Raw genomic sequence first — 27,591 nt, 5'->3', positions numbered from 1 at the left:
CGGAGACTTGAACTGTAAGTTGTGTACTTTCCTCTAAAACTCTACTTTATTTTCTTCCCCCAAGGAACTGTTCAGAAAATGGACTGTGTCCACTTTTAAAATAGATATTCTCCGTTTTCTTCAAAACTCTTAACTTGACAAAAGTAAAACAAAGTTACATTGATGTCTATGCTAAGTACTTACCTGCAACAGTATTTGCTTCTGAGCTTAATCTTGTGGTTCTAGTAATAAAGTAACAAAAAGATATGTTTTCTATATAAACTCCTATTGGTCTGAAGTTAAGTTATCGAGTGTGTGTTTCTTCTATTGCTTGTGTGTGTACAACAAATGCTTAACACTACCCTCTGATAAGCCTAACTTCTCGACCACACTACCACAAATAGAGCATTAGTATTACCTATCATTGCCTCTGTCAAGCCTCTGGGGAGCCCCTGGACTCTGTGCACACTATATCTAATTTTTATATAGTATGTACAGAGCCAGCTTCCTACAATGACGATTATCTTGTTTTAAATATTGCAAAGCAACATTGTTTATTTATCATGTGTAATTTTTTTAATGATGCTTTAACACATAATTGTACTGTACACCCCAATCCACCCCACTCCAATCAGCCCACTACAATCCACCCCACCTTACTCCACACCAGTCTACCCCACTCCAATCCACCCCAACTCACCCCAGCCCAATCCTCCGAACCCATGTCAATCTAATATGCCCCACTCCAATTTGCCCCACTTAAATTCAAAACAATTTTCACCACTCTAAAACTATCTGCCCCACTCCAATCGAAAACAATCTGTTTCACTCCGATCTGCCCAACATCAGTCCAAAACAATATGTCCCACTTCCATCTACCTCACACCAATCTACACCACTCCAATCCAAAACAATATACCTCACGCCAATCCAATCCATCCCACTCCAATCCAATACACCTCATGCCAATCCAATCCACCCCAACCCATTCCACTCCAGTCCCATCCACCCCACTCCAGTCAGATCCACCCCACTTCAGTCCAATCCACCCCACTCCAATCCATCCCACCCCAATCCAACCCACCCTACTCCAACACAATCCTCCCCGCTCCAATCAAGTCCACTGCTACCCATTCTACTTCACTCCAGTCCAATCCACCCACACCACCCTACTCCATCACACTCCAATACAACCCACTTTAATCCACCCCACTCCAGTCCAGTCCAGTCCACATTAACCCACCATGCTTAAATCCAATCGACCCCACTCCAAACCACCTTAATCTACCCCACTTCAATCCAGCCCACCTCTCTTGAATCAATCCAACCCACATAAATCCAATCCACCCCACATCAATCAAATCCACCCCACTCCAATACAGTTAAACCCACTCCAATACAGTCCAATCCACCACAATCCTTTCCACTCCACTCCAATCAACCCCATCTTACTCCAATCCACCCCACCCATACCCAATCCAATCCGCCACACTCAATCCAATCCACTGCGCCTTTGATAAACTGGGTTGTTGGTTGACTGTGGTGTGCCCCTGGGTCAAGCAACAGCACAATCCCTTGCAGGGTGAACCACAAAAAGTCAATAATCTAACCTGTTCTTAACTCTGGTTAGCTTGGCTCAAAAAGCAGTCAGCCTAAACTTAGAGGCAATGTGTTAAGTATTTAGGCAGTACACAGACAGCAATACAGAGAAGACACAACACAATAAAAATCCCAAATCAATTTAGAAAAATAGAGAAAATGTTCATAAAATATTTGACACCAAAACCATGAAAATGCAATTAGCATAACCAGCGTTCTGAATTTTAAAGTTTAAAGTTCAAAATAGAAAGTCCTCAGTTTCAGAAAATGGCCACCTGGGCACTCTTAGCACCACAACCACGGGTCCAGGAATGTATGGAGACCCCTTGGTCATTCAAGACTCACTCAGGTAGATCCAGGTGCAGGTTTAACATGGTGGGAGCCTGTTATGTCCCTGTGGCTCAGAACAGGAGACCAGCTAAACTAACCCTTGGAGTCACTTCTTAAGTCCTGGGTGCAGGTGGTGAAGCATGGCTCTACGGCAGGGTTGGCCTTTGAAAGTTACAAGCAGGCTCCAGGCAGCAAAACAGTTCTTCCAGGTACAGCAGCACTCTGGCAGAGTGCAACACTGTCACAGCAGCAGGCAGTCCTCTGTGAGTCCTTCCGCAGATCCTGTAGTGAACTGAATAGTTGGTTTGAGAGCCCTATTTTTATACCCTGGTGCCCTGCTCCTAGACGTTGGAAGAAGTTTCTAGAAGGGTTCTCAGAAGTTCCAGGAGTTTTCTGCCTCACCAGCCTTGGCACCTAGCTGGCTGCACTGACAATACAGGGTTGTTAGGCCTATTGTGTAGTGGCAGAGCCCAGCCTGCAAGTGGGGCTGTGCTTAGCTCCACCCCACCCATCAAGGCAGTTACTGGTCCATTCAGGCTATGCTAACCCCGCTATTGTGTGACTGCCTGGGGGTGAATTCACAAAGTCTCTTCTGTCAGTTGCACCCAGTCATGTGCCCTAATGCAGGCTACAGGCACAGAGGGCTAAGGGAAGTAAAATACCAACTTTTTAAAAGTGCCATTTTCAAACTTATAATAATAAATCAGACTTTAACATTAAAGAGGGTTTATCATTATGAGTTCATAGACACCAAACATGAAACATATACCACTGCTGGTTTAGGAATTACCACTTATTAATTTTAATAAGGAATCCCCAATGTTACCCTATGGGAGGGGTGGGACTCAGACCTGATAAAACAAATTCTGGAGTTTTTCACTACTAGGACATGTAAAACTAAAAGGTACATGTCCTTTTAATTACACAGCATCCTGCCCTATGTAGGCCACCTAGGGCCTACCTTAGGGGTGACTTAGTTTAAGGCTTGCAAGGGGTTTTAAAAGCCAAGTCAACAGTACACTGCCTTCAGGCTGCAATAGCACGCCTGGATAAGGTTTAAAGTGCCACTTAAGTGGATGGCACAATAAGTGCTACAGGCCCACTAGTAGCATTTAATTTACAGGCCCTGGGTATATGCTATACTACTCTACAAGGGACTTACATGTATATTAAATATACCAATCAGGTATATGCCAATCAAACCATGTTTTAGGGGGAGAGCACAAGCACTTTAGCACTGGTTAGCAGTCGTAAAGTGCATAGTGTCATAAGGCCAACAAGAAAAAATCTAGAAAAAAGCAGGAGGACGAAGGCAAAATGTTTGGGGTGACCCTGTAAACAAGTAGACAGAGTTGTTTCCCACACAATCCCACCCTAACACACCCCACTCAATCCAATCCACTCAATCCAATCTACCTCACTCCAATCCACTCCACATCACACCAATGCGCCCAAATCCAGTACACCCCAATCTAATACAACCCCCTCAGCCCACCCCAATTCAATCCACCCCAGCCCAGCCCAATCCAATCAACCCTACCCTACTCCAATCCACCCCAGTCCAAACAAAACAACCCCACCCCAAATCCACCCCTCCAGTACACCTCACCTCAATCCACTCCACTTCATCCCACTCTAATTCACCCCACCCCACTCCAATCCAATTCATCCCATTCTACCCCAATCCACCCCACCTCATCCCAGTTCAGTCCGCCACACTCCAATCTAATCCAATCCACCCGGCCTACACCATTCCAATCCGCCCCACTTCAATCCAATCCACTCCAATCACCCCCACAACAATCCACCCACTCCAATCCATCCCATCCTAGTTCAGTCCAGCCCACTCCAATCCACCCACCACACTCCAATCACCCTACCTCAGTGCAATCCACCACAATCCAATCCAACACATCCCAACCTAATCCAATCCAATACACCCCACCTCACTCCAATTCATCACTGTAACTCACCATTACCCAATCAAATCCACCCCATCCTATTTCAATCCACCCCACTCCAATTCCACCCATTCTATCCCAATCCAATCCACCCCAACCCAGTTCAATCCACCTCACTCCAATCCATCCAGCCCACTCCAATTCAATACACAACACTCCACTCCACTCCACTCCAATCCAATCCACCCCATTCCAGTCCATTCCACCCCACTCAAGTTTGCCCTGTGGGGGTGGGAGTTGGGGGGTACTGGGGCTGGCAGGGGAGGTATAACGGTGGGTATCTATTCCCGGGGGTAACCCCCTCATTTTTTCCTCACTCTGGGTTTGTCCTCCAAGCACACCTCAATAGGTATTTCCCTGTGAAATGCGTAGGATATGTGTGCCTGTGGTGGTGGTGTGGGGTGTTGCGCTGACTGGTAATCCGGAGTCGGCCAGTAACTCGGCCTCCAATGGGCCTTTCAACGAGGTGCTGGTGGGGAGAAGGGAGGCTATGTCGGTTGTGCCAGTTGTAAAGAAGGCTTTATCGCAGGTTCGAGCCTCAAGACTTCGCAGAGTAATTCCTGAGCAAGTTCCTGTCAGTGCTGTTAAGCGTCAGCTAGATCAAGCGGATTAACGCTGCTGTGCTCCGATAACACTTTAGCAGTGGCTTCAGCGGCAAATCCGTTTTAGCCTCGAGAAAAGAAGGCCTTCAAAGCAGAAGACACACTTTATCCGCTCACGGAAACCAACTTAAAAGAAGTCCCTCACAACGTGTATCCGTGGCAGGGACACAGAGTTGGTGATGCGCTAAGAATAAGGCAACTCCCAGAAGTCCTGCGCACGATTCTAAGAGCTATTTTTAACATTTCAGACAATAACTTCGGGCTAAATGAGACACCCGTCCTTGTTATTGTACTGGGAGGCACACTGGGGCTCCCAAAAGAGTTGGCGTGGCTGTTACATGTGTAGAGGTGGGCGACACACAAAGCTCGAGGCAGGCTCGAACCTGAACCCTGGCTGTGGCTCAGATCGAGGCCCAGTTGGAACCTCGAACCCATAACGCGCGCTTTCGTGTGGCTTTTGTCTGCCTGCTTACGCCCCTGTACCCTGGATGTGGATTTACAGCCAGAGATGTCGACCGTTGTACTAGGAAACCAGGACGTCTCGGCGTCGATTTAAAATCCTGTGATTGGAGGCATATCACTTAATCTTCTCGTGCCTACAAACAAGGAACTGTGACCTTTTCCACTGTAAATAGTGCATTGGGTCGAGTTGGCGCTATATAAAGAACAGCAGAAAAATGCATAACAGGTAAAAACAAAGCCTGTACTCTAGCGAAGGCAAATAGATACCCATTTAGTGGCTAACTTGTACAAAGTGAAACCAGAAAAACCTGAATAAATAGTGGCTGCCACCTTCAAAGCATGTGATCTTAGGCAAATATTTTCTTTCACCAAAACTCATTTTCTTCATTAAAGCTACTTTTTTAAGGTTTGAAGAAACTTCATGATACTTTATGTGATGCTTTCAGTATGATTTAGATAGGAAACATTTTCAGGGCTCGGCTCTCCCTATTAATTTGTTGCCTCGCCCACCTGCAACAGTGTGTACAGACTTGAGCTGTTCAGGCGAAACGTGGGCCCAAAGCGGAACACAGTGACATGCATGTGAAAGATGGGGCGGTTAACTTGCTGACGGGCGGGGCGGTTATTATTGACATGATCGCGCTTCCAACGCTCTTTGGCACTCTGCCAGGACCCGGTTTTAATCCGCTCCTACCAGCCTGCGGAAAGTGACATTTTGCTTTTCCACCCCACCTTCTGCTGCTTCTAAAAGAAACTCGGCCGCCCTCTTGCAGAAGAGTCTATAAGCAGCCGTCTAGTCTTGGCCTGCTTGCGATGAGGCCTTCTCCAGTGATAAAGATGGCTGTGTATGACTGCCCCAGATCACCAGTGTCCACAAACACTCCTTTGCATTCTGATTCAGTGGCGTAACAAAGGCCCCTGCAGTGCGGGAGAGGGGGAGCTCCAGGAGGGGCCCCTCAGCACAGTTCACTGTAAACGGACGGCAGCCCCCTGACTGGGTCCAGGGGGAGGGGTCCTCTCCAGATAGTTTGCAGGCACCCCTCCCTCAAGTTCCGTTAGGCCACTGTTTGGATTCATGTAATTCGGTTAACATGGTCACCCCCTCGAGCCCTCACCGTGCAGTATGCACAGCACAGATTCTTCAGTTATAATGTAACCTGTTGAGGCTGTAAATCCGGCGCATACAATAAAAGGTAACATCAAATATATACATATAAATGCAGATAGGGGACGGTGATCATGTTACTCCAAGACAGTACCTCCGAGGACTTTTTACTTTTAGCTATCAGTTCACAAGCACTCCCTGGCCACAGCACTACAAGCCAGGCATAAGTGAGCACACTCGGACACACCCAAGACCTACACCGGCCCTCCACGGTGGATTACGGGGGTGCACGGGGAGCCGTGGACAGTTTACTGCCTTCGCCAACGAGCCTCGCGCTGATGCAGAAGTAATCAAAGGTTCTAGCACATGTGCAGGTAGATTTTTGGGTACACCACTGAGCTTTGTTGCGGCTACATCCATAACATTTTGCTCAGCGTTGTGTTGATGTTTTTTTTTACATAATTCAACTACTGTACTTGTACCTATCCAGTGACTCCCATGCTCGCCTGCTTTTGTTTTCTTAGTTGAAATGCAGTAAAACGTTTAAAAACATGACCAAAGACTCCTCTGGGGTGAGAGCCTCACATACTAGCCACACAGGACGATCTTGGATTGTTTGTGGGAAAGGACCATGTCACCGTGTGCTCCTCTACACTTGCGGCTCAGAAGCGCCTCTGCCGGCCACCAACGGCGAGGGAGAGGCTCCCACGCCACCACCTCCCGGTTCATAGCGTCAGCAAGTGAAGTCACAGATGGGTTTAACCCCGCTGTCATTTAAGGAGATAACGTGGTTGGCACTGAGCAGTGCTCACAGACCAGATAACGGGTAAGCGTTTTTGATGGTTCCAGAAAGGCGATAAACAGCACGAGGCGACGGATCACACGACTGAGACATCCTCACGGGCTGATCCATGCGATGTCTCAAAAAGAGACAGTTCTATGGCACCGGAAAAAGATGCAAAAGGCCAACGATGGCCGTTCAACATGGTGTTATTCTGCTCCTTCGATGTTGTCTTCTCCAAGAAACCTGGCATGTATTCTATGGTTTTTACTCAAAGGGGCTGATGTTCAAAGCATTGTGCAATCCCAATCCATACGATTTGCAAAATCACAGGGTTCGCGACCGCAAATGTGTTTTTTCACTATTACTAAACTCTGGTTGGACAAAAATGCATTTTCGACTCAAAAATACTTTCCATTACTCATTCCTCACAAACAGGAGGGGGTGGGAAAGGGACACCCGCTCCTATTTGCAGTCTGCAGTGACATGTGTCAATTAACAGTGACTCCAATTGTAGTCACAAACCATTAATCAGCCGCCCACTTCCGACCTGAGGTGGTACATGATGCGCAGTGGGGATGCTGTGCACTGGGGAAAGCTTCTCGTCTGGGAAACGGGTGACTTTGGGGGGAGTAGACAGTTGTGCAGGGGACATCTTCCCACATGTTTTTTTTTTTTAAAGTAGTCTCTGTTCTTTTAAGAGACATGATATGCTTTAAAAAAAGTTTCCCGTTTGGTAATGTGAAGGCAGTGGGTCGGCGGTGATATGGAGCCCCTTGTTCATATCCAAGTACAGGTGGTCGAAAACAGCGGTCAGCCTAAATATTATTCTTTAGGCAGATTATTTTGTGACAATCCGTGCATAGGCTTTTTAAGTATAATTTATCAATACATTAATCAGAATCACAAAATGACAGACAGTTCGCAAAAAGTCAGTGCACACTTTGCACCCACTATTTTCACATGCCTGTAATGTAACCCAGGCCCCGGTGTCTTTCACGACAAGTTTTGACATACATTTACATTTTCAAAATACATAAACACTGAAATAATATAACAAACCAAGAGGGAAAAGTAACACTGTTAGATGATTTGAACCATAATCTTACACACTGAGTGTATTACAAGCTTGAAAGGCCTACTTGTGTATTTTAGATGTATAAAGAAAAACATAATTAAAAAATATATATCAATACAGACGGTTAAACACTGGCAGCACTCTGAAGTATATGAAATATGTCCAACAATGCTTTATAAAACGGCCCAAAAAAAGAAAAGAGTCTCAACTGAAAACAGAAATTTCAGGTGTAATATTTTGCCACAGCACTTAGGCAAAACAAGTAGTTCACAAAAGGAGCAGGGGCACTGGTCGCATTTTCGATCTTTCCCCAACCACTTCATATGTTGCGCAGATTAAAAAACACACTGGGGCAAACCAAGGCGGGGAGGGGGGTGGTGGATCTGAGGGTGCACACACACACTGCACGTCACTACCTCCTTTGTTTTGCTCATATCTTCCCAACATTCCTCTGCAGTCATTTGGTTAAATATTTAAAAATAATATGCTTTTCACCCAACACAATTCTACAGATCTTTGGGTAAATTACAGGCAACCGAATGGGGTGATGGGGTTTTAATAAACATCAATCAAATCCTTGTTAGTGTCCATGCTTGTGGTACCAGAGACAAAATATATAATCATAGTCTTTCCCTTACCAAGATGCTCCTGAAGAAAGGCCAGGGCTGCAGTGTTGGTGATCTGCAGACCTAGGTACGGATCGATGGTGCCTCTGGTTTCAAAGATTTTGCTCAGCAGACGCCCACTCAAAAATGTGAAATCAGTCTGACTCTGATGCACAGACCCTCTGCAAATGGCAGAAAGAAGAAAGCACTTTAAATTCAAGTCTCCATTGACGACTGGGGGGAGGAAAGAAATTGAGTATGGTTCATCGCAGCACTAAGAGGTTTTAAGGTCTAAGCAGTTTGTGGCGTTTGCCCACTGTGGGGGTTATTCTAACTTTGGAGGAGGTGGTAATCCGTCCCAAAAGTGACGGAAAAGTGACGGATTTACCACCAGCCGTATTACGACTCCATTATATCCTATGGAACTCGTAATACGGCTGGTGGTATATCCGTCACTTTACCGTCACTTTTGGGACGGATTAACACTCCTCCAAAGTTAGAATAACCCCCTGTGTCTCAGATTAGAAAGCATTTTAAGACGGTGTTACTTTGAGGTACGTATGAGGGATTTTTAGAATGAGGAAATAGGGTTATTCTATTGATATTTGTTTTGCAAGCTTGAAGGAGAATCCGTGGACATTTTTGATGAAGTTATAGGCAAATTTCAAGGCGTTCTACTATATGCAAAATTAAGAGCGTTTTTGCAGTGGGGCTTGAATGACATTGCCGTTTTTCAAACTAGGAGATTTGTGTTGTTGTTTTGGTAGGTGCTTGGATAGCCTTGTCTTTTTCAGACACAACCTGACTGTTTCTTCGGGTAAACTTTTAATGGATAAACTACAAAGTGTTTGAGAGTGCATGGAATGTGCTGAATCATACCTCAGTGTTTTTGATTGAGCGTAGTTTAGTGTGCTCATTTGGTTGAAAGACTGAGGCTGTGGTGGCTAGTTAGTTAAAATGGTAGCATGGTGCACACACAACCATCCACAAGCACACAAAGGAATACATACCAATCCACTCACAAGCACACATATGCACGCATACTCACACCCACCGATTCCCAAGCACACATGCATTAATGCACTTACATTTAACCATACACAAACACACCCAAGCATTCAATATAGTACGTACGGGGCTACAGAGATAGAAGGCAGGGCCAATAGGAAAAATTTAGCAGGAATTTAGAAGCTGTACATCGCAGGAAGAAGCTGGAGGCTGTGGGAAGGAAGTAGTAAGGGAAGATCCTGCAGCTTCCTCTCACTGGCTAACCTTGACATTGGTCACTCAATGCAAGGAGGACTTTCCCTAAACTTCACTGACGGGGTGGGGTCAGTGAGATTTGAAGATCCCATCCCAGTCTGTGACAAGTTGGGAAAGAGTGGTGTGAGATGTCACTGATAAGCAGTCAGCCCTGGGTACTTCAGAAACTAAACCTAATGCACCAGGGCTGAGTCTATAGTCTATCAGTGACACTCTTCTATGTCATCATGGGGAGGATCCTCATGGGGCTTTGCAGGGCTGATAATGTCACTGCCCTCTAGGCTGATACATCTTCAGCCCATCAAATCTTGGCTCATGCTGCCAAGCATATGTGCCTTCACATTAGCGCATGTAAAGCATCTGGCTGCTGACCCTGATATGATCAATTTCTGCAAAGCTGATCTTTGTTCATCTGACACTCATTAAACTTTAGAAAAATGATGTGCAGAGCCCCGAAGCCCACACTGGTGTGCCACCACAGGTGGCAATAGATAATACTCCGGGGTTTCCGTGGGTCAGTTCGAGTGACAGGGCAATAAGGATATTTTAGAAAGGTGTCTTTGAATATAAGATATTAATGGTTTGATTACTTATCTGTAATGACATCACCCCGATTCCTCTTCCTCCTCCACACACTGTAAACTGCCAAACTAAAATAAAAATGTAACTCCGCCACCTCCAGATGTGCCTGTCAAGGAGCACCTCTACCCAGTTTCCTCATGATGTAGGTACCTAAGTAGCGCAGTAGCTATGCACACAATAGGGAGGGTCATAAGAAAGGGGATTAAGAAGATGATTCAGAATAATGTGATGTGATCACTAAGTAATGAAAACATTACCTTTTCATGAATTTCACATCCCACTCTCTAGATCTTGAGGAATCACCTAACATCAAACCAGAAAAGGCACAGTCCATTAACAAAAAAACAGGGCTGAACTGAGAAAGCCAGCACTGTCCCAAGTGCCTGTGCTAAACCAACTGAGAAGCACACAGCACCCAAAAGGGAGAAGGCACAAGCAGAGAGCCTAAAAGCAGTCACACAAAAACGTGTCCTTGAACAAGTCTGACCTCCAACAGTCAATGCCAGCCCCACACCACGAAACCCATCACACAGAGCTAAAGAGGTTGGGAAAGAAGTCAGAAGTGACCATAAGGCATCAGCACGAAGGCCAGGAATTTAAGCCACAAATGCCCCTCAGGGGAGCAGACACAATTCAGCTCACATAAATAACAGCAAAGGGGGTGATATCAACACTGCCTCTCGGCATATGAAGGTGTTGCCTACATCAAGCCACCTCTGGTGGTTAGGAAACTTGCAGCTGGCGATTTGGCAAGCCCCACGCCCAGCACAGTGCCCGGATGGGCAGAAACAAAGTCAGAAACCAAACCACACAACTTCCAATACATAAAGGAGGGAGGCAGGGCACACACCCCACAAGCCCCAAGTCCAGCAGAGAGGACAGCTGGAAACTAAAGACTAGATCATTCACCAGAAAAAAGGAGGCGGTACCAGTAGGCCAGCAAAGAGTATTCCGGCGGACATTCAGCAGGCACACCCTAATTCCAAGCCCCAACAAGTCCCACATGGAGGCTGGGATTCAAAACAGCCTAGATAAGAGGCCACAAGACAGGTAAATAGGACTACTCACAAGCTCCAGCACTAGCAAGCCCCACAGGGGAAAGCCCAAGTCCAGCTGACACCCTCATAAAAAAAGCAGGTGAGCTCACCTGTCTTGTAGTGAAGAGGTGCCTAGTGCCACAAACAGCAGGTACATCCCAGCTCCAAGCCCAACAGGGAGCACATGGGGCAGGTCAATAACCACCTTGTCACCAACATTGAGTTCAACTATATGTTTAACCCATCACCACGTGCTCCTTCTCTGTGCACCCTTCCCAAAATACACAAACAGGATGCCTTTCCACCTGGCAGGCCAATTGTCTCAGGTATTAGTTCTCCTACTGAATGAATTTCAGAGTACATTGATGGCTTCTTACAGCCTTTTGTGCATAATCTACCATCTTACATACGAGACACAAAGGACTTGTTTAATACACTTGAAGACATCGAATGAGCGGTGGACTTGAAATTTGTTACTCTTGATGTCAATTCACTGTACACATGTATTTCATTAGAGAAGAGCCTCCATGCTCTTGCCTCAACCCGCTCTTCCAGAGATGCTACACTACACAAAAAAACAGAAATTATTCTCAACCTTTCTATACTGGCTCTGGAGACCAATGTCTTTTTGCACAATTGTCATTGGTTTAGACAAGCCTGGAGGGTTGCTATGGGCTCCAAACTTTCTCCATCTTACGCGAACCTCTATATAAGTATTTCTGAAAAATGTCACTTACAGTCATTATGCTGACTAGATATTTTGGAACACATACTATACTGAGGAGATATATTGACGATGTATTTGTCATCTGAACCGGCAGCTCCTTTTGAACAATAATTTCAACAACCTCAAGTTCACGCATGTTAAATCAAAAGAAATAAAATTCTTGGACGCCATCTTATATACTGATTGTATCAAGACAGCAACCAAACTGTATAGGAAGCCAACACCCTGCAATTCAATTCTACATGTATAGTGCGCACATCCAAGCTTGCAAATTAACGCCATCCCTTTAGGGGAAATGACACGTCTCAGATGTAACTGCAACAATGAGCAGATCTTTAGACAGGATTTGGACTTACTAGAGGACCGCCTTTGACAAAAGGGTTATTCTGCTGATATTCTTGCCAAAGCAAGAAACAAAATTACAAAAATACAACAAAACTCTCCTCTTACACGCAAGACCCGTAAGATAAACAATGATAAAAACTTACATTTATCACTAGAAAGTTTGCAAAGTCACAGTTCATACAAAATTGTTAACACACATTGGAACTTACTCAAATTGGAAACTACATTGTCCAAATGTCTCTCCTACAAACCTTGCATTATCCATAGCAGGGGGTAACTCTGAGAAACATTTTGTATCCAAGCTGCACTCCACCTAACCTACAAATGGATCCCAAATAATTGTTAACTGATAGACCGAAAGATTTTTTGAACTGCACACAATGTAACATTTGCCAGTATGCTGTAGGTAAGAAAATGAGCTATCACTATAACACATAGCGAAAATATGTAATCCATCACTGTATGAATTGTAATGCCAACTTTGAATTATATGCAAATGTCATCAAATCTACAATGACAGCACTATAAAACCATTGAAAGAAAGAACATGTCAGGGCAATTAAAAACAATAACCCAAATTACCAATTGACTGCACAATACAACACAGCCCATATTGGGTTGGCAGTCATAAATATTAAATTTCATGGTATAGCGTAGGTTGACTCCAACCCTAAAGGCGGTGACAAACCAAAGTCCTTGAGAAAACTGGAGACTAAATGGATAATCAAGTTACATGCTGTGGAAGAAGGACTCAATGTTGACAGGGAACTTCATGTTTTACTTACAGAATGACGGTGGAACGTTTTCATCCAACCCGGAATATAAGTGGTTGGTTTATATAATACAATAGGATGTGTATGGCTTATTAGACATGCTAAGTCATCTTAAACAAACTCCTTTGTTTTTTATCACACATTATCTTGATGCTTGTCCACATCAAGAATGACCACCTTTTTATAAGTGATGTCTTTGCCACATATGAAAATGTTAAGTAATACTTTTCCTTATATGTGTCTTTAGTGTGATATTAGGCTTTCATATAATAGCTTGTATATATTAATGAGAAATAATATCTTGCCAGACATGCAGTGCTACTATCTTGGATGACACTGGTATAGCGATGAATAATTTGACAGGACGTTACCACTAGCTATTGTGACACTTGATTTGTGAATTTGAACATTGATGACATTTGTTACTATTGTTTCACCTCCTCCTCTATTCTTGACTTTTTAACTTGAGACTGGTAATTATCACTAATATGCACAATATTAAGATGGGGATGGCTTATTGGACAAGGTCAAGCCGGCTACCTTAACATTACAGTGGTGTGTATGCTGTATTGAGGGCACCTTTCTTTCTTCTTTTTACATAGCCTATAATTCCAAATTTTCTACCCATTGACATGTTCTGGCACTATTTGAAACTATTTAGAGATGATTATGGGTCACGTGACAGGGTTACATCATTAATTTCTAAATTACTGGATGTAGAAATACTTTTCCCCTCAAGCTCCTCTTCCAAGTTTCTATAGGATAAACTCCTTAACATAATCCAGCTACACTTGCTATAACTATCAAATGTATCGTCCAATTTAAGGCCCCCAACTAAATCTAACTTAGAACATATTAGTAGGCTTAACATTACCTCCATTCAACTTTATCTTTACAAGAAGGTGTTTCATTAGCTTGTCACAAATGTTTGCAAATTGAAGTTGACTTAAAGTTGTTCCTTGGATGTTTAGATGTAAACAATTATCAAGCTGGCCATACGCCAACTGTCACTCTACTTCAATATACGCAGATTGTACCTGGAGAGGATATTGGCCATGGCTGGTGTTACATTGGTATCTGCAACATATGCAATATTAGGACTTCTCTCACAGCATGTTTTGTGATACACCACTATGACTTACTATTAACAAGCTTGGTTCACTCAATCGATTCTGGTGACATTTCAAGAGGGCTGAATGTTCTTTCCCCTTTTATCAGTAAGCGTATTAGTCATTTTTCGATGTTGCATGGCCCGGGTTAAAAAAGGAACGAATATGACGGCGGGCTCCATGACATTAGATGTCATTCTGACATTCAACCACTGTGCTACAGGTATCTGTTTTGTGCTTACAAACTTACTTTTATCTTTGTGTTAGGTTCCTAACTACATTTATCTTCGCATGTTTCATCTAGAAGTTTGTTTTGATTTGGAAATAACTTTTACTAGCAACATGGCAATTCTTGTTACAATTTGCCCATAGTTCTTGGGAAACAATGTGTATGCACTTTTAACTTTATCATCACTTTATATATCTGGAAAATGTCACTTACCCATTGTACATCTGTTCGTGGCATGTTCCGCTGCAGATTCCCATGCTATGCATAGTTCTGCCATCTAGTGTTGGGCTCGGAGTGTTACAAGTTGTTTTTCTTTGAAGAAGTGTTTTCGAGTCACAGGATTCAGTGACCCCTCCTCTTCGGTACTATTGCGCATGGGCATCGACTCCATGTTAGATTGCTTTCCCGCAAAGGGTAAGGTAGGAGTGATAGAGTATAAAGAAAAGAGATGTCCATGCAACTGGAATAAAGATATATATACTTATGTACAAATGAATGTTTTAACTTAAACGGCTACAGGCACCCGGGGAGGCTGGAGGGCGCATGTGAATCTGCAGCGGAACATGCCACGAACAGATGTACACTGGGTAAGTGACATTTTCCGTTCAATGGCATGTGTAGCTGCAGATACACATGCTATGCATAGATTACAAAGCAGTTTTGCCTCCCATAAGCAGTGGTCAGCCTGTAGGAGTTGAAGTTGTTTGAAATAGTGTTCTTAGTACAGCCTGTCCTACTGTGGCCTGTTGTGTTGCCAACACATCTACACACTAATGCTTGGTAAATTTATGGGGTGTTGACCAAGTGGCTGCTTTACAGATTTCTGTCATTGGTATATTTCCTAAAAAAGCCATTGTTGCCCCTTTTTTCCTGGTGGAATGTGCTTTTGGTGTTACTAATAGCTGCCTTTTAGCTTTTAGGTAACATGCTTGTATGCATTTTACTATCCATCTAGCTAGTCCTTGCTTTGAGATAGGGTTACCAGTATGTGGTTTCTGGAATGCCACAAATAACTGTTTGGTTTTCCTAAATGATTTAGTTCTATCAATGTAATACATTACAGCTCTTTTAATGTCCAATGTATGCAGCGCTCTTTCTGCTACAGAGTCTGGCTGTGGGAAGAAGACTGGGAGTTCCACTGTTTGATAGATATGAAACAGTGATATCACTTTTGGTAGAAATTTTGGGTTTGTTCGAAGTACTACATTATGTTTGTGTACTTGCATGAACAGTTCTTGAATAGTGAAAGCTTGGATTTCACTAACTCTTCTTAATGAAGTAACTGCAACTAGGAATGCAACTTTCCATGTTAGGTATTGAATCTGACATGATTGCATAGGTTCAAATGGTGGACCCATGAGTCGTGTGAGTACAATATTTAGATTCCATAAAGACACTGGGGGCGTTCTTGATGGTATGATGCGTTTTAGTCCTTCCATAAAGGCTTTGAAAACAGGGACCCTAAATAGAGAGGTGTGTTGTATATTTTGTAAATACGCTGAAATAGCAGTGAGATGTATTTTGATGGACAAGAAGGCTAAATTTGCTTTTTGCAGATGAAGCAAGTAACCTACAATGTCTTGTATTGACGCTGAAAGCGGGCAAATCTGCTTAGATTGACAGTAAATGACAAACCTTTTCCATTTGTTCGCATAACACTGCCTGGTGGTGGGTTTTCTTGCTTGTTTAATTACTTCCATATATTCTGTTGGAAGATGTAGGTATCCAAACTCTAAGACTTCAGGAGCCAAATCGCTAGATTGAGTATTTTGGGATCTGGATGCCTGATCAGTTGCTGGTTTTGCGTCAACAGTTCTGGTCTGTTGCGGAGTTTGATGTGTGGTACTACTGACAGATCTAACAGTGTCGTGTACCAGGGTTGACGTGCTCACGTTGGTGCTATAAGTATGAGTTTGAGTTTGTTTTGACGCAGTTTGTTGACTAGAAATGGAATGAGTGGGAGAGGAGGAAAAGCTTAAGCAAATATCCCTGACCAGTTGATCCAGAGAGCATTGCCCTTGGATAGAGGGTGTGGGAACCTGGATGCAAAGTTTTGGCATTTTGTGTTTTCGCTGGTGGCCAATAGGTCTATGTCTGGTGTTCCCCAGTGATGAAAGTATGTCTGAAGCACTTGGGGATGAATTTCCCACTCGTGTGTTTGTTGATGATCTCGGCTGGGAACATCTGCCAATTGGTTGTGTATCCCTGGAATGTATTGTGCTACCAGGTGAATGTTGTTGTGTATTGCCCAATGCCAAATATTTTGTGCTAGAAGGGACAGTTGCGATGAGTGGGTCCCTCCTTGTTTGTTTAGGTAATACATTGTAGTCGTGTTGTCTGTTTTGATAAGAATGTGTTTGTGAATGAGAAGAGGCTGAAAGGCTCTCAGTGCTAGGAATACAGCTAGCAATTCTAGGTGATTTATGTGAAGTTGTTTGTGTTTGGTGTCGCATTGTCCTTGAAAGCTGTGATTGTTGAGGTGTGCTCCCCACCCAATCATTGATGCATCTGTTGTAAGTATGGTCTGAGGCACAGGGTCTTAAAATGGCCGCCCCTTGTATAGATTTGTGGAATTCCACCACTGAAGTGATATGCATGTTTGGCGGTCTATCAACACTAGATCTTGAAGTTGACCGTGTGCCTGCGACCATTGTTTTGCAAGGCACTGTTGTAAATGCTGCACGTTTAATCTTGCATTTGGGACAATGGTGATGCATGATGCCATCATGCCCAACAGTTTCATTACAAATGTGACTGTGTACTGTTGGTTTGACTGAATTTGTGCTAAAACATTGTGAAATGCTTGCACTCTTTGTGGACTTGGGCTTGCAAGTGCTTTTTGCGTATTTAGTGTGGCTCCTAAATACTGTTGAATTTGCGCAGGTTTCAGGTGGGATTTTTGGTAGTTTATAGAGAACCTTAGAGTGTGCAGGGTTTGTATTACATAATGTGTATGGTTTTGACACTGTGGCCCTCATTCTGACCCTGGCGGTTCTCTACCGCCAGGGCCAACGGGGGCGGGAGCACCGCCGACAGGCCGGCGGAGCTCCCTTGGTCATTCTGACCGCGGCGCTTTGGCCGCGGTCAGAACGGGAAAACCGGCGGTCTCCCGCCGGTTTTCCACTGACCTTAGAATCCTCCAAGGCGGCGCAGCTCGCTGCGCCGCCGAGGGGATTCTGACCCCCCCTACCGCCATCCTGTTCATGGCGGGAAAGCCGCCATGAACAGGATGGCGGTAGGGGGGGTCGCGGGGCCCCTGGGGGCCCCTGCCGTGCCCATGCCAATGGCATGGGCACGGCAGGGGCCCCCGTAAGAGGGCCCCGCAAAGTATTTCAGTGTCTGCCTTGCAGACACTGAAATACGCGACGGGTGCCACTGCACCCGTCGCACCTTCCCACTCCGCCGGCTCGATTACGAGCCGGCATCATCGTGGGAAGGGAGTTTTTCCCTGGGCTGGCGGGCGGTCTTTTGGAGACCGCCCGCCAGCCCAGGGAAAAACTCATAATACCCTCCGCGGTCTTCTGACCGCGGAGCGGTATAATGGAGGGCGGGATCCTGGCGGGCGGCCTCCGCCGCCCGCCAGGGTCATAATGAGGCCCTGTGTATGACTATTGGATTTTATTAGCCAATCGTCCAGATATGGAAAGACATTGATGTGTTGCCTTCTTAGGTAGGCCGCAACTACCGCCAGGCATTCTGTAAATGCTCTGGGAGCTGTTGTTATCCCAAAGGGTAACACTTTGAACTGGCAATGTTTTCCCTGTATTACAAACCTGAGATATTTTCTGTGTGCTGGATGGATGGGTATGTGAAAATACGCATCCTTGAGGTCTAATGTTGCCATGAAATCTTGCTGTTGTAGCAGTGGGACTATATCCTGTAGTGTTACCATGTGAAAGTGTACTGATAGGATGTAAAGATTGAGGGTTCTGAGATCTAATATTGGTCTCAAAGTTCCATCTTTTTTGGGAATAAGGAAGTACAGGGAGTCAACCCCTGTTCCTATCTGATTTTGTGGTACAAGCTCTACGGTGGTACAAGCTCTACGGTGATTGTACTTCTTCTTGCAACATGGAGATGTGTTGTGAGGAGAGTTTGTGTGGTTTTGGAGGTATATCTGGGGGAATTTGTGCCAATTCTATGCAATAACTATTGTGGATAATAGACAATAAACAGTTGTCTGTTGTAATGGGTATCCAATTGTTGTGGAACGTTTGTAGTCTTCCTCCCACAGGTGAGGTGTGATTTGGGAAGAGATGGAGAGAGTCACTGTTTTGGCTGTGAGGCTTGTTTTGTTGGCTGATATTTTCCCCAACCTCTCGGGAATTGGCCGTTATAATTTCTTCTAAACCCACCTCGTTGGTATTGAGGCTGGTAAGATGATTTGGATTGTGAGGTGGATGCCTCTGGTGTTTGCGCTTTAAAACCACCCCTGTATTGAGGTTTCCGGAATGAACCTCTGTATTGCGTAGTATACAGAGCACCCATGGCTTTAGCGGTGTCTGAGTCTTTTTTCATCTTTTCAATGGCCGTATCAACTTCAGGGCCAAAAAGCTGTTTTTCATTGAATGGCATATTAAGGACTGCCTGCTGAATTTCAGGCTTAAGCCCTGACGACTGAAGCCATGCGTGTCTCCGAATAGTAACAGCAGTATTGATTGTTCTAGCTGCTGTGTTGCTGAATCTAGGGCTGATCTAATTTGGTTGTTAGTAATAGCCTGCCCTTCCTCGACTATTTCCTGTGCCCTTTTTTGTTGGTCTTTGGGGAGATGCTGGATGATATATTTCATCTTGTCCCAGTGGGCCCTATCATACCTAGCCAATAGCGCTTGGGACTTGGCTATCCTCCATTGATTGGCTGCTTGCGATGCTACTTTTTTGCCAGCAGCATCGAATTTCCTGCTCCCCTTGTCTGGTGGTGGTGCATCACCAGATGACTGAGAGTTGGCCCTTTTCCTAGCTGCACTTACAACTACAGAATCAGGAGGCAGTTGTTGAGTAATGAATGCTGGGTCAGAGGGAGGTGGTTTATATTTTTTCTCCACTCTGGGAGTGATGATCCTGGCTTTGACTGGCTCTTGAAATATTTGATGTGTGTGCTTTAACATGCCTGGAAGCATGGAAAAGGACTGGTAGGTAGCGTGTGTGGAGGATAATGTATTAAAAAGAAAATCATCCTCCAAGGGCTTGGTGTGCATGGCGACATTGTAGTATGATGCCTCCCTAGCCAGAACTTGAGTGTATCCAGTGCTATCTTCTGGTGGTGATGGTTTGGAAGGATAGCAGTCTGGGCTGTTATCCGGAATGGGATGTGGATCATAGAGATCCCAGGGATCCACATTGTCCTGTTGCGAATCTACAGAATGTACAGGAGACTGTGCAGGTGTAGGAGTAGTAGGTGGGGAAACAAGCAGGTGAGGAGAATGAGGAGGAGACTGAGGAGGTGAAAATTGTGGAGGTGGAGATCTTTGCTTAGGCCTTGGCACTTTAGCCAGTGGCTGATCAGTGTCCAATTGTTCCTGAAAGGCCAACTTCCTCTTAGGCTTCAGAGGAGGTGCAGTTATGATCTTGCCAGTGTCTTTATGAATGTGAATTCTGGCCTGCCTTTCATCAATGTCCTCCATGTGTGTGAGTTCCTCCGAAAATGTATAGCTTTCTTTAAGTTGTTTTGAAAGAACATGCTCCTCTGAGTAACTGGGTCTTTTCGGCTCCGAAGCCGTTTTTCTCAGGATCAAAAGGCCAGGAGTGGATGTTGGCCTCGGCTCCAAAAGCGATTTTCGAGGCTTGGACTCGAAGGGTCAGTGTTTGCCTTTTCCGGAGCCAGTGCTTCGGCTTGAGTCCGAAGGCTTCGGTGGCGTGGCCTTTCTCAGTGCCGAAGTTGTTGCTTGGTCACCGGAGGTCTTTTTGCGGGTGGAGCCATGGCCTTCTGGCAGTGGCATTCCCGAGGCCTTATGTTTGGGCTTGGATTGGACAGGGGTAGGCATACTCACATGCTGTCCTGCCGTGACCGGTCTGTCCTCCACGGACTCCTGCTCGGAATCGGACCCTTGGACGGAGACTGCAGTGTGCATGATCTCCTCTTCCTCTACGTCAAGTTTGGTGCTTTTTGACGCCATTTCCAACCTTCGTGCTCTTCTGTCTCGTAGAGTCTTTTTCGAATGGATCAGGCCTCACAAGTATCCTCTTGATGGTCTGGAGAGAGACAGAGATTACAGACAAGATGTTGGTCTGTATATGGAAACTTGGCGTGGCACCGAGGACAGAAGCGAAATGGGGTCCGGTCCATGAGGCTTCCACGACTTCCACGAGGTCGGCCCGACCAGGCCCGAGTTGGGTGCGGGTGCCCCGAAGGGCGAGTAAAGAAGTTTGATCCAACAGTACCGAAGTGTTGATGAGAGATGATACGCGACGAATTAGAGAGTTTTTAGAACTTTTCCGACTCGAACTACTGGAGCGAAAAGAAACACGTCCGAACCCGATGGCGGAAAGAAAACAATCTTACATGGAGTCGATGCCCATGCGCAATGGAGCCGAAGAAGAGGAGTCACTCGATCCTGTGACTTGAAAACATTTCTTCGAAGAAAAACAACTTGTAACACTCCAAAGCCCAACACTAGATGGCAGGACTATGCACAGCATGTGTATCTGCAGCTACACATGCCATCAAACATATATATATATATATATATATATATATATATATATATATATATATATATATATGTTGTTGGCATACGTTTGAACTATGTCACTCTTATTTTTTTCCCTGAATTGGCTACTTACTGGTCCGATTGTATGCTGTTCGGACCACTACAAAACATGAAACAGGGCATCCGGTTCCTTTACTGTGGAAAACGTTCTGTTTACGAGTGTTCCACAGGCACTTGGTTTCTTCATTCAATCAATAAAACCTACTTATATTTATCAATGTGTCTTTATCAATATTTATCCCAACAATCTTACAACTAGATGACGTATATATTTTGGACAATCTTGCAGTTACTTTGTTGCAAATGTTTTGGAGGCATGCCTTCGCCAGCCCACTGGCAATGCTCCATCGATAGATGCCTTTAGTTTTTCATGAACACATTAGTATTAATCTTTACATGTTATATCTTCACGTCGCTTATATATAACTCTGACGTTAACTTTAATGGACTTTTCTGTTCATGCCCTCCTTTGAAGTCTAAATTTTCTCTTTTTACCTCACTTAGGTAGAGACTTACCAAGGACTCCTTATCGAGTACATTATTCACTAGTTAGGGCCGTTGTACTTTGAAGACGTCGTTAGGTAGGTTACTTGAACTAAGTATATAATCCCAACCTACTCACTCCAAAGACTTGGCAGGTTAGGTTCACTTTTTAATTTTCTTTTAATTTTCTTTTTTTCATGTAATTATTAATACATCGTGGCCATCTTCTATTAAATCCATGAACTCTTGAAACTCCATATATAAAACAGCCCTCACTATATATGTCAAAGCCAGCTATTACTTTCCTGCATGGACTTTCTTCTGGTATTTCAGGTTGGTCCCACATTAGATACTGTGATTATTGAGCACTTGGATCCCCAGAAACACCACACTTATATCTATATATTTTATTTAGACTGAACCTAACTGATTGCCTATCTTCAAGAGAACATTATGTATTCTCAGAAGTACTTGCTCATTGTGTCCTGTTAGGTTAGTACACTATATTCTTCTTCACGTGATCTTTACTATACTACTCTACTTGGTCTCATCTTATTTCCTGCACTTTTGATCACAAAGGTAGCAGGTTTTCTGTGTTGGTAAACATACGCTACGATTGGAATACATTGTCTCACAGTGTTTTGCTTTTCAGTCACTTTCCTCAAATTTTTAGGTCAAATCTAGGCAGCACGCTTGCGCTGTTTCTCGACATGTTGTAATCTACTTCTGTGGCCTTTCACCACTCCCATCTCACGCCCATCACTTTTATTGGTTCCTTGGCCTACTTTTCAAAATTTCCTTGATTTCGTAGGTAAATGCTTTACGTTTGTCCCACCTTGAGGCTGCTTTGTTACCGCCGTGGAGACGGACCCTGTTACATGGATTGTTGCACGGTCGGCCATATACCTTAGTGTGGTACACTACTTTTTTCTTTTTCCTCTCTGTTTTACGCTCCATGTCCGTATGTAATTTCTTTCTCTTCCTTGTTTTTCGGCATGCCGCTGTTTCTGTGTGCTGTCTGTGCACAAAGGCTGCAAGCTGGAGGGGGGTTCTTTTTTATTTATTTATCTATTTTTTTTGGAAGTTTCATATAGCGCAAACTCGATCGGAGAAGGGCTTTACATGAGTATCACTTACGTACAAGTTAAGCAGTTGAAAAATATACAAACTGGCACATTTTTAACAGTAAAAAACAAAGAAATCCTTAACGTGTCTCTCCCAGCACAGCGGGAGAGCAGATACTACAATATTCACTGCACTCGGGATTCTGGCCCCATATTGCTTTGCAGTGCATTTCTTTTACAAAACATTTTGGCCCATAACTCTGCCTGTGGTGGTTCTACGATAATGGGGCCACCACCAAACTGTTAAGCACAACAGACTCTGTCTGTCTAGGTCATCTCTGGGTATCCACACTAGGTTGGGGGGGGGGGGCAAAATAGTAAGCTCTCCCACCATTCAGTGCCTTTTTAAGCTCTCCTGGCTGGAACTTTTGTTTTACGACTTGGAGTAGTTTGTGTTTTTAAGGGCCTTGTTTGTAATATGATTACAGTAGTCCTGAAAACATTTAAGACACTATACCTCTAGGGGCTAAAATGTTTTGTTACAATGCATTACTTTCTGCCATTCTCTTTTCATGTGGTTATGCCCTCTAGGGGCTGACTATATGGTTACATGACAATGTTTGTTACAAATACTATTTTTATTATGGTGTTCTCTAGGGGCTGATATGAGCACTACAGTCAAGCTACTAAAATATTCACTGCACTCAGAAATGCACCCCATAATGCTTTGCAGGCCATTCCTTTTACAGAACATTTTTGCCCGTGACTCACTGTATGGTGGTCCTAGGTCAATGGGAACACCATCAGAACGTTCAGCGCAATGTGCTCTTTCCGCCTAGGTCATCTCTGGGTCCCCCTACTAGGTTGGGAGACCCCAAAATAATAACACCTCCCACCATTCAGTGTCTTTTTAAGCTCTCTCATGGCTGGACCTTTAGTTTTACAGCTGGGTGTAGTTAGGGTTTTAAGGACCTTGTTTGTAATATTATTCTTGTTGGCCTGAAAATGTGTAATGCACTATGCCGTCTAGGGGCTAATATGGTTACATTGCATTACATTCTGCCATTCTCTTTTCAGGTGGGTATGCTCTCTAGGGGCTGACTATATGGTTACATGATCGTGTTTCTTACAAATGCTATGATTTGCGGGGCATTCCTTTTACAATACATTTTTGCCCATGACTCTCAGTGTGGAGGTCCTAGGACAATAGGGACACCATCAAAACGGTCAACAGGACTTGCTCTTTCTGTCTAGGTCATCACTGGGTCCCCACACTGGGGTGGGGGAGGTGAATAATAACAAATACATATAATAAATAATGGCAATATTTTCATTTTTTGCTACAGATAGAGGAAGAAGTTAAATGGAAGTGCTTTAGTTATATGTAGGGCCACTGGAATTATGTGGCAGAGAGGACCTAATTATTCGGCAGTGTAATTTATGTGGCAAGAAAAGTCCAGTTATGCATTTACAATGCCAGTAGCTCTAACTCAAGCAAATGCAAGACCTGTTGCAATGGAAATGCTTGCTCTTTTTGTTGTCCACGGGTGTAGAAATTGTTCTCAGTTTTTCACTTTTGGAATGTCTTTTTTGTTGAACACCGGTAGAGGAATTTTTACCTTCGAAACCTAGACTTTATGTTACCATTATCCCTGCTCATGGTTATGTTATTTTATGTCTATTTACAGCCTTGAAAATATCACTGATGGTGACGAAACACGTTTCAGCTGTTGTTGTGATTACATATGCATTTTGGAGCATGGAATCGTCTAAGTTTCAATAAGTTCACTTTGATTGGACCAATTCCTACGCATCATCACTTTATGGACTTTTGACTCCTTTTTGGACTTCCATTTGAGTGCTATGGGATCATTTTGTATGTAAATAATCAGCCTTCACTGGCCAGTGGAGTAGGGGAAGAATCCACACCCACTGATGAAGACTCTCAGTGCTGACTAGGAAAGGAAATTCAAACCCTGCTCCAAGCCCAGTAGGGAGCATGGGGAAGGCAGACCAAACTTGCATACTAGACCACACAACTTCTAGTACCCTAGTAGTGGGGCATGGGTGAATACAGGGCCTGGCAACACCAAGCAACAAGTCACACAAGGTCCATGAAGCCAGAAAAAGCACCAAAACAAGACAAAGCAGATACAAAAAGTATATAAAAAGGAAAGCAAACAAAGAGCAGAGGGTGGCTGTCTCCCAGAGAAGATAGCCAAACCCGGTGTATTTTGGGTTGAGGTGGTCCTTTAAAGGCACACCTGGAGGGGAGGAGTTTATTTCTCTCCTTAAGGCTGACAGCCAGGTTTCTGTCTGTCAAAATGAAGACACATCTCATGATGTAGGGACATAGAAGTGACAAGGGAGTAATGTTTTATCTAACAGTCTAATTCAAAGATAACAAATGTGTTATTGCAGGGTTGGTCTCCAGTTAGATTACATTAGGGTCTTTTAGTAGAGGCAGCCTTTGGTTGACATTGTAGTGTTTTAGTGTGGGTTGCTGTTTGGTTGTATGATATTTAAGTATCTGACTATAAATGTTACTTGGTTGATAGGCATTGTGCTGTTTAGGATAAGAGAGAGTTTTTAATAGGGAAATATCAAGAATGTGTTGAAGGTTGTCTTTCTTCAGCTGAGAATATTAGCGAGTATTTTGTAGGGGAAAAGTCTGGAACGACGACTCCGGAACAACGATTACGTTGTTAACCCAAGCAAAAGCACTTTTGCGTTAACGACTCCCTTTTTCTCTGCCTTAACCACGCATGTGCAGAACAATGCATATGCGTGGTTAAGGCAGAGAAAAAGGGAGTGTGCATGGTCAGGCAAGCGGGGCGGGGGGAGGGTTTGTGGTAGTTTTTAAGGATAAAAGGGGATTAAGGGCTTGGGCAGGGGTGGGGGTAGTTTTTTCTTTTAGGGGTGGGAGTATCAGGATAGTTCAGTTTTTAGAGGAGGGGGAGGGGGGTTGGGGCACTTTTGTTTTTGGGGGTGGGGGTGGAGTAATTTGGTTTTCGGGGGTGGGGGATCGGGGTAGTTTGGTTTTTGGGGGTAGAGGGAATCTGGGTACTTTTGTTTTTGGGGGTGGAGTTCGGGGTAATTTGGTTTTTGGGGGTGGGGGATCGGGGTGGTTTTGTTTTGGGGGTGGGGGATCGGGGTAGGTTGGTTTTTGGGGCTGAGGTGGATCGGGGTACTTTTGTTTTGGGGCTAGGGTGGGGTACTTTTGTTTTTGGGGGTGGGGTAATTTGTTTTTTGGGGTGAGGGGAGCAACCAAGGGGGTTTTGCCCTGATTGGGGCTCTTCAGTTAGGTGTATCTTGGTTCCAGTGGCAAAGTGAGAACAAAGATCCACACTCTGGTATATCCTTGCCATTTAGAGTGCTACATTAAAGACACAAAATGTGATGGTGAAACCAGTCTAGGGTTGCTCGGAGTCCCTTCTGGAGGGTGCCTTGCCTGGCAGTTCAGATAGACTCATCCCGTGAGGACGGGGCTCAGTAGTGATTTGCATTCCACAGGCCTTTGTCTAGAGAGGCATGGTGGACAAACAACAATGCACTGGACTGTGACCCAAGCGACTGCCAGTGGATGAGATTAATTCAAACCATCCATTCATCACCTTTTTGTTGTTGAAGTTGACGCCCTAAGTGAAATGGTGTCAGAAAGTGGATTATTATTTGAGGCGGATGGTAGTTCACCACAACTAATAATGGCACTATCCTTGTTAAGTCCAGTGAAGGTTTCATTAATTTAAACCTGAGCTCAACCCCTAGTAGCTAAGGCGCAGAGCAGACAGGTTTAATTTAAGAGGATGTGTGAAGCATTTAGAAGTATCAAAACTGTTAACAAGTCGAAAACACAACACTACAAAATTGCCCTCCAAGTTATAAAAATAAAGAATATTTTAAGGAACAAAATGACAAAAATCCTACGAAGGGGAACGGAGATATGAGTTTTTAAAGGTTTAAATAAAAATAGTGCTAAAAAGTGCAAAGCGCCAACCACAGGCAATTGGTAAGTTTTTAAGACCGACCATGATGGAGTGCGGGTCAGGCATGAGCACCAGGTTCGTCTCAGGGGAAAAGCTACCTTCTGATGTCGATAGGCTTCAGTAAAAGCAGGCAATGGACTGGTGCAGAGAGAAGGGGCCCGATGTTGACTGATTCCAGCGTTGGGATAGAGCCTCTGCAAAACCGTTGGTTTAGAGAGAAAAAGCTCAATTGGGAGAAGTTTGAGTTTTTGTACCCTCTGGGAAGGAGGCTGGGGGAGTCATCAGCACCGACTGGGTCATCGTCGGCGGTGGTGTCAACGGAACTGAGGCATGGAGTTGAGAAGTCCTTGGCATTGACGGTTCCAACATCGAGAGGAGAATGTAGCGGTAGCTAAGCGAAGTCAAGCCACAGGCATTGCACCCTAGGTGGATCGGGTGGCAGAATCCCAGTGCACCTCTTCACCTACATCCAATGCAGAACCTTTCCTCCCTTATGCAGAGCTCCTGTGTCCACGCTAGAGGTGAGGTAAGGGAAATGAGCAAACCCTCCCTTTGTGGTCACTAAAAACCTCCTCTCCCACTGGGATTGTTGACTGGCCGGCTAGGAGGACAATAGATTGGGCAGGCTCAGGTGTAAGCCACAGCTGCCTGTGACATGGTAGGCAACTTTCAAGATAATTAAGCATCTGTGCACTTCTCAGGTGGTCATCTTGTTAGAGAAACACAGCACGTTCCTACAACAATGCCCTTTGCCTCAGCTCTGGGAGCCAATTTGCATCTC

General features: G+C 44.4%; 1 protein-coding gene across 3 annotated transcripts in view; it reads right to left on the bottom strand.

Moving 5' to 3' along the window:
* The window catches only part of PAFAH2 (platelet activating factor acetylhydrolase 2), a 190,100-nt gene that overhangs the window by 37,178 nt on the left and 125,331 nt on the right, over nt 1-27,591 (bottom strand). For 2 of the 3 annotated variants that reach the window (XM_069223904.1, XM_069223905.1), the window contains one exon: nt 8,536-8,684. The exons of the other annotated variant lie outside the window; for it this stretch is intronic. In XM_069223904.1, the coding sequence (XP_069080005.1) occupies nt 8,536-8,684 (149 nt within the window). The remainder of the gene's footprint in view (nt 1-8,535; nt 8,685-27,591) is intronic. 3 annotated transcript variants of the gene reach the window in all.

This window comes from Pleurodeles waltl, chromosome 3_1, assembly GCF_031143425.1.
Source record: "Pleurodeles waltl isolate 20211129_DDA chromosome 3_1, aPleWal1.hap1.20221129, whole genome shotgun sequence".
In the NCBI taxonomy this organism is placed as follows: Eukaryota; Metazoa; Chordata; class Amphibia; order Caudata; family Salamandridae; genus Pleurodeles; species Pleurodeles waltl.
Note: the sequence above shows the minus strand (reverse complement) of the source record. Positions and strands in the feature narration are given on the sequence as shown.